We start from the raw sequence: 13,864 nt of genomic DNA, 5'->3' as shown, positions 1-13,864 counted from the left end.
ATATATATATATATATATATATATATATATATATATATATATATATATATACATTTATTTTTTTTAACGAATGATGTGTCTGTCTTTTTATGTGTTTCTTTCCCATGAAAAAACTTGTAATTAATTTACAGCACCTCATCGTCACGAAAATTTGACAAACTACACTACCCAGAGTTCAAAACATGTTTTTGTAGAGAGCTGGAATCTCGCCGGGCACATTCGTTTTCAAAAGGACTAATTAAAACTGTGGTAGTGGCAAAGACCAACCCAACCGACACATTGCTGACTTATTATCGCAGAAAAATGCTGTACAGTACTCGATGCGTTTTTCTTTAGAATACTTTCTGTCTACTGTTTTGTTCTACTTTCAGAACAATAGGGGGGTGATTTTCAAGAATTAAAAAGCAAAGCGTTTTTCACGTTTAAGATTTCCATTGAATTTCGGAGACAATATATAGTTAATTCCTAGATGGATTGTGATATAAATATATTTTGTATAATAAAGATACAAGCATGTTAGACGTTTCAACCACCCCTTTTTAATGGTTTGTTCCGATGGCTATATATTCAGTGCAAGGCCATCAACTACCCCGTGCTGCTTTCGGTTGCTAAGGAGACAAGGTGGGCAGGTAAATTAATCATCGAGCTAGCTACGAAGCAGTCTTGTGTTGCTGTCAATAATCAACGTCATTTTAAGCTACATTTCTTATACCGATATGTAAATTAATTCAGATACGCTGACAATTAGATGCGTAAGCATGACAACATAGCAAACTAGCTAATAATTGCTAGCGGAGTGATAAGCCAGACTGTCAGTTCCCACGGGCTGAATGTTCATGCTAGCTAAAGTTAGCTAGACTTGAGTCGGCTTGCTAGCTAACTAGGTGGCTGTCAAGTTAACGTTATCTGACCTGGACAGCTAATGTAGGCCAAATGAATAACCGCTAGCGTAGCTAGATATGCTTGTGGTGATACTGCAATTTGTTAGTCAAGACTGACCGGCTAGTTTGTCAGAACTTGCAAACTGTTACGTTTAATTACTAGCCAGCTGCCTGGTTGGCCCACCACACAGACCGTATTGCTGCTGGCTAACGGTAACTAGCTAATTGCTTTCGTAGCTATCATTAGCCTCTAAGCTTCGTATTTGGGATGATGACCAAATGTAATGTCATACATTTGTAAGTTGCTTGCTAACGGGCACCATGCCATATTGCTACTAGTTAGCCTATTCATATTAGCATGCAACAATCCAATTGGTCAAGCTCACATACTTTCTTGTAGCGTTAGTAGGCTAGCTTGCCTACTACTAGGTAAGTAGTTACTAGCTGGTAACTAGCTAGATCAGAAGATGGACACCTCAGAGCTGACTACAAGTATCTCGGTTTACCAAGCACTCCTATTATTGATTTGAGACTTTGCTTTGTTAACTTCCAAAATGAGTTGCCTGCTAAGTTGCAAGCAAGCTTTAACGTCTTTCGAAACATTTGAGGTTAGGTTAACTGTATGGGTTTATCAGTGAGTGGAACACGTGTGCCATTTAAACCAAACTTCTTATGATTAACATTATCGTTCACGTTTTAGTCACTAGCATTTGTAACTGTTTGACATGTAACATGTGTTAGTGATGATTCTCCCACAAACTAAGTCCAGTCATGGAACTTATTAAGTTAGCTTATCTGTCAAATGGCTCGTCCATGCCACCAGCTTTTGAGTTGTATTTAGTGTTGCGTTTTTCATGTGCTGTAGAATTAACTTGCCACATGGAAACCAAGTCCCTGTAGGCCACACAGCCCCCTAAGCCTAAGCACTTAAAGCAACAGTGGCTAGTAGGTGGTGGAAACTCCCCATAGTTCCCAAAATGAGAGAGACCTCTTGTCACCCACATTGGGATGACTGCATAGGCAGTTGGAAGTGGTTTATCAATTGTTGGTTTTATAACTTTTGGTTTCGTTGTGCACAATATTTATACAGAACAGTGCAAAGGTTGCAATGACTAGTCAAGTGTTGTATCTGGGCCGGTCTTATTTGGTGTGGGACATTGTATAGCAGAGAATCAGTGTGTTCCCATAGGGTGTGTCTAGTTTCAATAACTGTTACGTTTGTTTTAAAGCTGACTGACTCTGGCATTTGCATGGGGGGGGATGCATGGTGTGGAATGTGTCGGCGAACAACACTAACTGGCACCTTGTTTTGCTTGTCACTGCATGGTGCTTAGTTGTGCTCCGGTCCTTTAATGCATATTTTGTTTTCTCTGTGCCTTGGTCATTTTAAGGTCCTAGTCCCATTTTCCACTTTCTCTTCCCCCTTTTGTCTGTCTCAGAGTGGGCATGGCATGCCTATGGCCCCAATCCCCCTCTGTTTCACACACTTCCCCCATCCTCCCCCTCTTTTCCTCCTCGCTCTCCCTCCCCCTCCATTCTCCTCACAGCCCTCTACAAGGGCCACACTATTAGCACTCACTTTGAATTGGACCCACTTGACTATAATGTGCCTTGGTATTGCCCTGAACTCTACATCTGTGCAGCTAATAAATAATTTTGTTTGTATTCTCAAAGAAAATTAATGTTTTCTGCAATGTATCGGATTAGTGTTCTTAACATCATCGCTTTTTGAGGTTGCACTTCTGCTGTTACTTTGCGTACCTTTCATCTCTGAGGCAGGAGCTAGCCTATGTCCTAGTCTGTCTCCTGCCTTACCAGATAAAAGTTATAGAACACTCATTAGGGCGGTGGTCACTCTTCCTCCTTTTGGTCTTCTCACAAAACGGTGTCAAAATATCTGCAAGTGAGTGTTGCATGCTTGTAAGAGGGAGAACAGATTCCAAGTACAGTAAGTATCCTGCCACTTCATGATTCGTGCACACACGCACATTCCTGGTATTACCCAACGCAAAGCTGTGGGATTAACAGGAAATTGACTTGCACACCCAATCATTCTGTATCCATGATGCTAATATTGATGTGCTATTCCAATCCCTGGTAAAATAACTCATTAAAATGTGGATGCTCTGCTTACTCTTTCCCTGTTCAGATGAGATGATGAAGCTGTTGATGACATTATCTCAGTGAGGTTGGAAGGGTCAGTCTGACCAGTTGAGGTGGGGAGGGTACACCACTAACCTCCCCAGCAGTCTGACTGACAAGCGCCACCCCTTCCTCATTGGCATCAGTGTGTCACCATGGTGACGCTCATCACAGAGCAGCTCCGCAGACAGAATCTGGAGGAGCCCCCTTATCGCAGGGCTTTCTCTCTTAATGTGGTGAGCATGCCATGTGATTAGACTAGCTGTTTTGTAGCTCTTCTATGAGGAATTACCATTGCTATAAATCCCTTATCTTCGTTGCTTTGTTTCAGTCGTTGCCTGAAGTGGGTTCTAGCCCCACGGTGTGTTGGCGCGGGTATGGGTTGACTCCAGGTAAGGATCCATTAATTCCTGAAACTTTAATAAAGTTGTCTCATTCAAAGCTCCCGCTAAATCATTAACTTGGAAGGGCCAACATTGAGTCATGTTTTTGGTTTGTTTCACTTCCACAGAGAGCAGTTGGTCTATGTTCCCATCCTCCAAGACCCATCTGCAGGATGCCGCCTCTGTCCTGTCCTCCCTGGACCCCCTAGGAACCCCTCTCCCCAGCACCTCTGCGACAAACATGTCCCTACAGAACTCCCCGCCGCTGCCCCCTCCTCCCCCCAAACGCCACTGTCGCTCCCTGTCCGTCCCTGAGGACCTGTCCCGCTACCGCACCCCCTGGCGCCCCAGCGCCTCCAAGATCTGGACCCCCGTCAAGCGCCGCTGCCACAGTGGTGGGGGGGTGGCCGGCATGGGAGTTGGCTCCGTACCCCTCCGAGGCCCCAGCTCCTCCCTCACCTCCTCCCTGCACTCCTCCTCCAGTCCCACCTTCTTCAGCCTGGCCCTGTCCCCAGACTCCCCTATCCCTTGGAGTGTTTCCTGGGACCACTATGACCCGCCCAGGGAGAGCTGCACAGGCTTATTCCCCTCTTCCTGCTCCTCCTCCCCGGCCACGCTGAGTTCCTGTCGGCCCCTGCAGCAGCGCCGCTTCTCCCTGTCCCCTGTGCACATCCTGCCCCCCCAGCCCTCTCCAGCTCTAGCCAGTCGCTACATTGGGATGGAGGCCCCGGCCCCCTCCCCCACTCCCTCCTCGGCCTGTAGTACCCCATCGTCCTCAAGGCGTGTCCTGCCCCTCCGTCTCCCACGCTGCCACTCTCAGCCCTGTGATCTACGTAAGCCCGGCCTGAAGCGACGCCATGACCCAGACACGCTCCCCAACTACACCAGACCCGGCCTTGACTTCAGCAAGATGACTCAGGTGTGCTGGATGGGATGTACATCAGTTGTAAGGCCTATTAAATAAGATAAATGCAATATATAGAGCCAAAAATGCATAGCATGCACCATTTTAGTAGAAATTGCTCATAGTTCTCCTTTAGTCAGAGCAAACTTAATTTGCCTGTGAGTGGCTGGAGGCCTAAAGCGCCCCCCCCCCCCCCCAGCTCTCCTGCCTCTCCCCATAGACCAGAGTGTTTATGTTGGGATCATTAGCGAGGAGAAATGGGCCTCTGGCTCTCTGGTTCTCTGAATCGCTCTCCCCTCATGAGACAGAACTACTGCTCTCACATTCCTGTCCCAGCCAGACCAGTCTGGATTTGGGTTCAGGGTGTGGTGTTGGGACTGTGCTGCCTGGCTATGTAGCCTCACTGCCCTGACCCGGCGTGTATGTGTGTTTTTGGGCTGACCCTTGCATTCCTGTGTCCGTTCGTTGATGCATGACCATGACCAATTGCTTGCCCCTATGGACATCCACCACCACCCAGCCATCTATATTTAACCACTGGATTTGAGCAACACTACTGACTTCCTGTTCTGAGGAGTGATGTCATCACTTCTCCTTTCTCTTTTGCGATTTTCTCTCACCCCCAGTTCATTTTTATGGCCTTCTGGGCATTGGACCTGGGGGTGTGACTGAAGCTGCTGCTGGGTTTTGCAGCTGGCTGTGTGTGTCCTTGTCATGTTTTAAGATGGTGGGTGGTGGTTTATGAAATGGCTGCCTTGCTGGTGTAAAAAGATAAAGGGACTGCACAAAGTTAGCTCTGGCTGGGGTCTCGGTGCAGGATGAGGAAATAGCCAGAACATTTGTCCAGACAGTCTGAAACATTTGCATATGATTTTCATAGACCGTCCTTAGGTGGACATTGAGGTTCTCACACATGGTATTTTGAATAACCATGGAAAATACTAAAAGCTGTTGCAGTTGTATGCCTATTAGTTTCATATAAAGCTGATTTAAAAATATATATATTATATATATAAAAAAATAAATACAATTGCACTATGAAGATGCTGTATTTATTGTTTTCTTCCATGTCCTGTGTTTTAGATTCGCAGTGGGGAGCCTCTGGTGTGTGGAGCGGCCGTTTGCATTGGTCTGGAACCTGTTTTAGGGGACTTCAGAGGAACCTTTTCACCTGCAGACCTCCTGGGAAGAACCAGCATTGGACCGCTGAGTGAAAGTGAGGAGGAGGAAGAGAAAATACATATGGGTATGCTAGAGGCTGGACAGCAGAGTGTGTTTGAAAGAGACTGCACAGAACTGGATTTGAACCTCATTGAGGAGAACTGAAAGAGGTCCCTGGTGCTCTCTGTGTGATTGATATTCATAATCATATCCACAACACACACTTTATATAAATGTTTTCAATGAAGGTAAAATAAACAAATGCACACCCCTGGCTGAGCCCTCAGGAACCTGCTGCCTTCCTAGGGGCCACACCAGGGACCCTTCATATCACTGGCTGACTGTAGACTAATAAGAATCAATATTACCATTATTGTAATGCTAGAGTAACTTTGACAACCTTGTGTTATTCAGCATTTTGGGACAATGTAATTCTGCGTGACATACTCTATGGGTAAATGTGTATACCCAGAAACCCAATGGAGATAAAGGCTAAGAAATTATGAATTCTGAAGGTACAAAATAGGCACTTTTTAATAATCTGGATAGTTGGTGTACGACTAAATACCATTATAAAAATGATGCAGTTAGATTTCTGTGGACACTCCTGTCGCCGTTGTACATTTCTGAAAGTATGGTCAGTTGCGTTGCTCATCGAAGGCCTCTGAAACTGTTACACAAGCAGAAGCCTGCACACACATCTGTTTTCATGGGTTTATTACTACTACTTTCTGATGCTTTTGCTTTGGCCCTGTGGAATACCCACACCAGTAAAGGGAAACAAAGAGGGCTTTCCTCAGCTGGCAAATGGATCTTTACTGCTTCCTTTCCCCATACTTCTTGGACAATAATGCAGTCTTTCATTCTCCAAACCACTTATCCATCATTGGATGAAATCAACATTGTACATTCATCATGCCTTAAGCTCACTATAAAAATAAGCTGTTGCCGTTTTTTGTTCATAACATCCAGATGTTTTCGCCTTGGTCACCCATAGAAATGGAATCTAGATTCTACATTCTATTTCTTTGGGCTCCATTCTCTGTTTCCCACTAATGAACAGATCACACTTGCACTGTAATAGGATTTGAATAATTGACTCGATGCTGCAGTTGGATCCTATAGGGCACAATGTAATAATGTACTGTACAGTGGTCAGGTGGAAACCATTTTGTGTGAGAAGAAACCAGTAGCGATGCAAAGGATTGGTGGCCTTTCGGAGAAAATTTGTATTGTACGTTTTCAGATGGAAGTTGTCCTCTTACACAATTTGTGTACAAATAAAGTTTATTAGAGAATAATTTTGCAAGAAACCCCTTGTCCTGTGTTTCTTTCAATGGGAGATTTTTTTAAAATGAATAGTTCACCCAAATTATAAAATTACATATTGGTGTCATTACCCTCTAAGCAGTCTATGGACAAGGTATAACGGGAATCCATGCTTTGGTTTAGCTAGCAAATGATAACGGGCTAATGTGATGCTCCATTAGCCATTACTGGATAGGTACTGTTTGGCGTAGCAGCATAAAGAATTTTCGACCAGCCTTGATTTGGTGATACTATCTTCATTCTCGATTTGGCCCCTTCTAAAATGTCTGTGTCTAGTTGCAGGGGGTTTGTTTGAATTTATTAAAATGATTTTTGGTTCTCCATGAAGTAATCAAATGGTGTGTCTGCCTACATATTGTCTGTTTCAGATCTTATCTCATTGATCGAGACAGGTGAGTGTCTTCATGACATGCGACACTTGGGAGTGAACCCACCTGTCTTAATCAACGATTGAAGATTTGAAATAGAAATGGTCTACTTATTGCCCCCACCCCCACATAAACAATATCTTATTTATCCACCATATTTGGTTTAGCTTCCAAATGATATTATTTTAGCATTTCTGGCACAAGTCTCATTCTAGTCATAGGACCGATATTAGCTTATTTCACGCATTATGTCCAAATCATCCAAGTATCTAAAAATGTATTTTGAAGCTCAAAAAAAGTAACCTATAGATGATTTGAACATAAGCCGTGCTTGACTTGGGATGGAATAAGTGCAGGAGCTGTCTTTCCAAGTCGGTCCATTAGACTACGTTCACCAAAATTCACAAATGACATTATGCTATAGCTATAGAGACCTCTGATTATTCACTGCTAATGGTTTAGACACATTTTCCATGACTTTTAACCAACTTTTCATGACTTATAGCCTACATGAATGAACAAGTAAGCATTATTGGCACTGGAAAGCTGCTGTGTCTGATCCCATGCCATTGTGCCCTTGATCAAGGCACTTAGCCCCCCACATAGAACTGCACTGTTTGTCACATGTTGTCAACATGTGGTCAACCTTCCAACTGGAGAGCTTCTGGGTGTGCATGCTTGGCTTTTGATCCAGCCCGGAAACACCCAAGTGTGCTTATCAAGGTCCTGTTGAGGAGCTGATTGTTAGGCTACAATGTGGTTAATACTATGGTTTTAATAAAGTTATTCCCTCATTCAATAAATCATGGATGAAATGGATAAGGTAGGCTACTTCAATGCACTGTATCTAACTAGACGTGTTAATATATAAGGCTCAAATATGGATTTTTCAGGGGAGATCTATGCACATGCTTAGTTAGCTATAGTTAACTAGCGAGATAACTGCTACAAGTTATGTTTTGAATTGACAATCTAGTTAGTCTGTCATTATTGTATACCTGCTGCTCGGGCAACGGGCCACTGGCACTGGTGCACAAAAGGCAGCTTCACAGACATACACTGAAGGTTCAAAACGATAATGGCTGATATGTAGTTGTTTTTATTGGTTGATCATATTTAAAAGTGTGCTTTCATGAATTACATTAAAAACAGGTTTGAAACAAATTCATATGACTTTTCATGACCATACAAACCCAAATGTGACATTTTGGAACAGTGCATATTCAATCTGCGCAATCTCAAACAGCCTACTGTCACGCACAGATTCACAGACCTGTGGCAAATAAACCTGAACAGAGCGGAATCAAGAGAAGAATGCACACTCCCCATTTCTAACCAAAATGTGGATTGCTGTCACACCTTGTCCGTAATGCTTACAGGGTAAGGAAACCAATTTGTACACTGGACAAAAATATAAACGCAACATATAAAGTGTTGATCCCATGTTTCACAACACATTGCCACAGATGTCTCAAGTTTTGAGGGAGCGTGCAATTGGCATTCTAACTGCAGGAATATCCACCAAAGCTGTTGCCAGATCATTTAATGTTAATTTGTCTACCATAATACGCCTCCAATGTCGTCGTTTTAAAGAATTTGGCAGTATGTTCAACCCAGACCATGTGTAACCACGCTGGTCCCCAGGACCTCCGCATGTGGCTTCTTCACCTGCGGGGTCGTCTGAGACCAGCCACCTAGACAGCTGATGAAAATGAGGAGTATTTCTGTCTGTAATAAAGCCCTTTTGTGGGGAAAAACATGTTCTTACTGGCACCCCAGTGGGTGAGCCTATGCCCTCCCAGGCCCACCCATGGCTGCGCCCCTGCCCAGTCATGTGAAATCCATAGATTAGGACTTAATGAAATTATTTCAATTGAATGATTTCCTTATATGAACTGTAACTTAGTAAAATCGTTACAATTGTTGCATGTTGCATTTATATTTTTGTACAGTATAATTTGGGTGAACTATCCCTTTAAGATGTGTTGGGTTTGCATATTGATAGGAGTCAAATGGGATGACCAAAAAAAGATTGGTGTATATGTTATAAGATTTCTTTATGCAACATGTTTGATTGCAAGATTATGTCAACATGAAAACATCCACTCGAGAAAATGTTGCCTTAGTCCTGAGAGGATAGGGGACATTATTGACTATATACTGTCACCTGGCGGTCAACACTGAGTTATCTAAACTTTCCAAAGGTTGGACAAATCATTGAGATATAAAGTTATTTAATTCCTGTAAGATATGTAGGAAGGTAAAACACAGACAATATAACAATGCATTGCTCTATATTCTATAACTATACAGAGATCAGAGACCCAGTAAAAAATATAGAATTAGCTGCAAAGAACATTGCATGATGAATCGTAATAGTTTCTTCAATATATCATCAACTTGAACACATAATATGGAGAACGTCATTGGGTGCAGTGTTGCTATGTCCGCAGTTTTCCAACAATTAGGCTACTTTGAAAACGATGTCGCGGATTGGTCGCGAGTGTCGGTTTTTTGGGCTACTTCTAATATATTTCACTGTGAACTGCTGCGGCTGACTATCAGGCAGTGTGCAGGCTGTTGCTGAGTGAGTGAAAGGTAGAGAGGGTTGAGGGGTGAATGGGGGGTGTGTGCCATTCCGCCGCCATACGCAAGACCAAAAAATGCTGCCCCTCACAAAACTAGAATAGTCCCAGTAAGCAAAATGACATTGAAAAGACGTGTAAAATACGTATTTCCCAGAAGTTGACGTTAGGTTCTGAATGGAAGGTGTAAAGGTATTTTCCGTATGTTTAAAATACAGATTTTCGAGAACATTGAACATTTCGAGAACATTGAAAAGGCATATTTTCCAGACATTGAAAAATAAGTATTTTGCAGATGTTAAAATCAGGTTCATTTTGGCCTCCCGAATGGCGCAGCGGTCAAAGGCACTGCATCTCAGTGCTAGAGGCATCACTATAGACCCTGGTTCGATTCCAGGCTGTATCACAACTGGCTGTGATTTGGAGTCCCATAGGGTGGTGTACAAGTTGTCCGGGTTAGGGTTTGGCCGGGGTAGGCTGTCATTGTAAATAAGAATCTGACTTGCCTAGTTAAATGAAGGTTAAATCAAAAATAAATTAGCTGGTGTAACTGAGTCAGGTTTGTAGGCCTCCTTGCTCGCACACGCTTTTTCAGTTCTGCCCACATATTTTCTATAGGATTGAGCAATGACCCCAAGTATGCTTGGGGTCATTGTCTATTTGGGAGACCCATTTGTGACCAAGCTTTAACTTCTTGACTGATGTCTTGAGATGTTGCTTCAATATATCCACATCATTTTCCTACCTCATGATGCCATCTATTTTGTGAAGTGCACCAGTCCCTCCTGCAGCAAAGCACCTCCACAACATGATGCTGCCACCCCCGTGCTTCACAGTTGGGATGGTGTTCTTCGGCTTGCAAACCTCCCCCTTTTCCCTCCAAACATAACAATGGTAATTATGGTCAAACAGTTCTATTATTGTTTCATCAGACCAGAGGACATTTCTACAAAAAGTACAATCTTTCTCCACATGTGCAGTTTCAAACCGTAGTCTGGCTTTTTTATGTGAGTTTTGGAGCAGTGGCTTCTTCCTTGCTGAGCGGCCTTTCAGGTTATGTCAATATAGGACTTGTTTTACTGTGGATATAGATACTTTTACACCTGTTTCCTCCAGCATCTTCACAAGGTCCTTTGCTGTTGTTCTGGGATTGATTTGCACATTTCAACACAAAGTACGTTCATCTCTAGGAGACAGAACGTGTCTCCTTCCTGAGTGATATGACGGCTGCGTGGTCCCATGGTGTTTATACTTGCGTATTATTGTTTGTACAGATGAACGTGGTACCTACAAAAAAAAATTGTAGGTCTTGGCTGATTTCTTTTGATTTTCCCATGATGTCAAGCAAAAAGGCACTGAGTTTGAAGGTAGGCCTTGAAATACATCCACAGGTACACCTCCAATTGACTCAGATAATGTCAATTAGCCTAACAGAAGCTTTTAAAGTCATTACAGAATTTTCTGGAATTTTCCAAGCTGTTTAAAGGCACAGTCAACTTAGTGTATGTAAACTTCTGACCCACTGGAATTGGGATACAGTGTTATAAGTTATAATAAGTTATAAGTTATATAAGTTATAAGTTAAATAATCTGTCTGTAAACAATTGTTGGAAAAATTACTTGTGTCATGCACAAAGTAGATGTTCGACTTGCCAAACTATAGTTTGTTAACAAGAAATTTGTGGAGTGGTTGAAAAACAAATTTTAATGACTCCAACCCAAGTGTATGTAAACTTCCGACTTCAACTGTATTTTACAGAGGTTGGAAAGATGTATTTTCCGGACGTTGAAATCAGGCAGATTTTTGGTTCCGAATGAAAGTTGAAAATAAGTAATTTATAAGTAATGGTTGGGCCAAATCAAGGTTGGTCCAGACCGGACAAAATCTGAACCAAACATAGACATCTATGATTGGTTCAGATTTGGTCCGAATCGGACCAAAAACCAATGTCTGTGCATGTGGAAATCAAAGCCGGTCCGGAACTGCACCAAAAAAAGAGGTCCAAAAGGCGTCAGAGTTGGTCCGTGCTTACTGAGGTGTAGCCTACAGTGTTGACAGAAATATTATTTTATGAATGCCAATCTATGTGGTAAACCTGCCACTTTAAAAACAGGCCATTGCATTGGCTTTAGTAGTCCTGATTCCTGTGACTAATCAATTTGGCTATTTAAGCTACGAATATAAGCTACCCAAATTTATCAGGAGTTATCGTGATCAGCTTGTTAAAACATTGACGATACAAACTTGAAATCACTGATCAGGACAACCGGATGAAACTCATGGTCAACAGTTGTGATTTCCCATTACATATTGTCCATTTTACTTTGCATTTCTTCTTTGCCAAGATAATCCATCTACCTGACAGGTGTGGCATATCAATAAGCTAATTAAACAGCCTAATCATTACACAGGTGCACCTTGTGCTGGGTACAATAAAATGCCACTCTAAAATGTACTGTTTTGTCACACAACACAATGCCACAGATGTCTCAAGTTTTGAAGGAGCGTGCAATTGGCATGCTGACTGCAGGAATGTTCACCAGAGCTGTTACCAGATAATTTAATGTGAATTTATCTACCATAAACCGCCTCCTATGTCTTTTTAGAAAATTTGGCAGTATGTCCAACCGGCCTCACAACCGCAGACCACGTACGTGTATGGTGTAGTGTGGGCGAGCGGTATACTGATGTTGGTGGTGGGGTTATGCCCCATGGTGGTGGTTGGGTTCTGGTATGGGCTAAGCTACAGACAACAACACAATTTAATTTTATCGATCGCAATTTGAATGCACAGAGATACTGTGACGAGATCCTGAGGCCCATTGTGATTTATTTCAATTAATTTCCTTATATGACCTGTAACTCAGTAAAATCTTTGAAATTGTTGCATGTTCCGTTCATATTTTCATTCCTTATGGAGACACCCTTTTTCCACAAAACATATTAATGCACTAGAACTGATATAATGGCGACATAGCACTGGAAAATGACTAGATGCACTGGAGCTCTATAGATGAATTCGCTCAGAGGTGGTTTAATGTAAACTGCATTCTAATGTCGACTTTTCTTATGGATAACAGTATCAAGCGAAGGGTTTTACTCATAGTCAGTTTTAGGATCTGGAGCGCTGCACAAGTGGAAATTTAAAACGTAAGTTAAGGAACTCCCTCGCGTGCTTGTGTTGTGGGAAAAAGTCCACAATTAAAATGACATTAAATGTGGAGAATGATAGGCTACATTTGCATCTGTTGGCCATCAAGTAGGCTATTCATTTCTGTGTCATTGCAGGCTACTGTAGCCTAACATTTGATACAATAAATATATATTGAAAGTGTTTCTTGCACAGATCCTCTGTCCAACTTTCATCACTCAAACTCTCCTGCCGGATTTATCTATAGTTATGCACATGCGCAATTAGGATTTATTTACAATTATAAACTGGGTGATTTGAGCCCTGAATGCTGATTGGTTGAAAGCCATCGTATATCAGACGTGTACCACGGGAAAGACAAAAACATACTTTTTACTGTCCTAATTACGTTGGTAACCAGTTTATGATTATTCATAGCAGTCAAAACGAGCTAAATTGACATCCATTGATGGAAAATTATCTGGAGAGTTTAATAAGGGTGATTTATCTTTTCTCTTGCGACATATTCATAAACTTGCAAGAATTATTATTTTGATGGAAACAGAATTTTGATTCTTAGCCTAGGTTGTTAAAAATTACATCAATATTCCTTCTTAATTTGCTCACTAACATTATGATTGGATAATTATAAACAGGGTGGTTCGAGCCCTGAATGCTGATTGGCTGACCATGGGTATGGCAAAACATTTATTTTTACTGCTCTAATTACATTAGTAACCAGTTTATAATATCAATAAGACACCTCGGGGGTTTGTGATATATGACTAATATACCACAGCTAAGGGCTATGTCCTAGCACTCTGTGTTGTGTCGTAAGAACAGCATTACCCGTGGTATATTGGCCATATACCACACCCCCTCAGACCTTATTGCTTAACTATACAATGGGTGGGTCCAATCCTGAATGCTGATTTGTTAAGACCAAATCCCAGTCGATGTCTATTCCACAAGTTACCACC

At 42.2% G+C, this 13,864-nt stretch overlaps 1 protein-coding gene across 3 annotated transcripts; it reads left to right on the top strand.

Moving 5' to 3' along the window:
- The first annotated feature begins 235 nt into the window (after window positions 1–235).
- On the top strand, window positions 236–6,784 carry LOC110488595 (protein FAM53C). 3 transcript variants are annotated; one of them, XM_036942723.1, is made up of 5 exons: window positions 236–621; window positions 3,031–3,259; window positions 3,355–3,415; window positions 3,535–4,352; window positions 5,394–6,784. In XM_036942723.1, exons 2-5 carry the CDS (start codon window positions 3,179–3,181, stop codon window positions 5,634–5,636), a joined length of 1,203 nt encoding a protein of 400 aa, XP_036798618.1. In that variant the 5' UTR covers window positions 236–621; window positions 3,031–3,178; the 3' UTR covers window positions 5,637–6,784. The 3 variants fall into 3 exon arrangements, with proteins under 3 accessions (XP_036798618.1, XP_036798617.1, XP_021416535.1); XM_036942722.1 differs by having other exon boundaries at window positions 236–629; XM_021560860.2 differs by having other exon boundaries at window positions 253–629; window positions 3,535–4,325.
- The last annotated feature ends 7,080 nt before the right edge of the window (window positions 6,785–13,864 follow it).

Source organism: Oncorhynchus mykiss, chromosome 14, assembly GCF_013265735.2.
Source record: "Oncorhynchus mykiss isolate Arlee chromosome 14, USDA_OmykA_1.1, whole genome shotgun sequence".
NCBI classification, from domain to species: Eukaryota; Metazoa; Chordata; class Actinopteri; order Salmoniformes; family Salmonidae; genus Oncorhynchus; species Oncorhynchus mykiss.
This window is presented reverse-complemented; position numbering and strand designations above follow the sequence as displayed.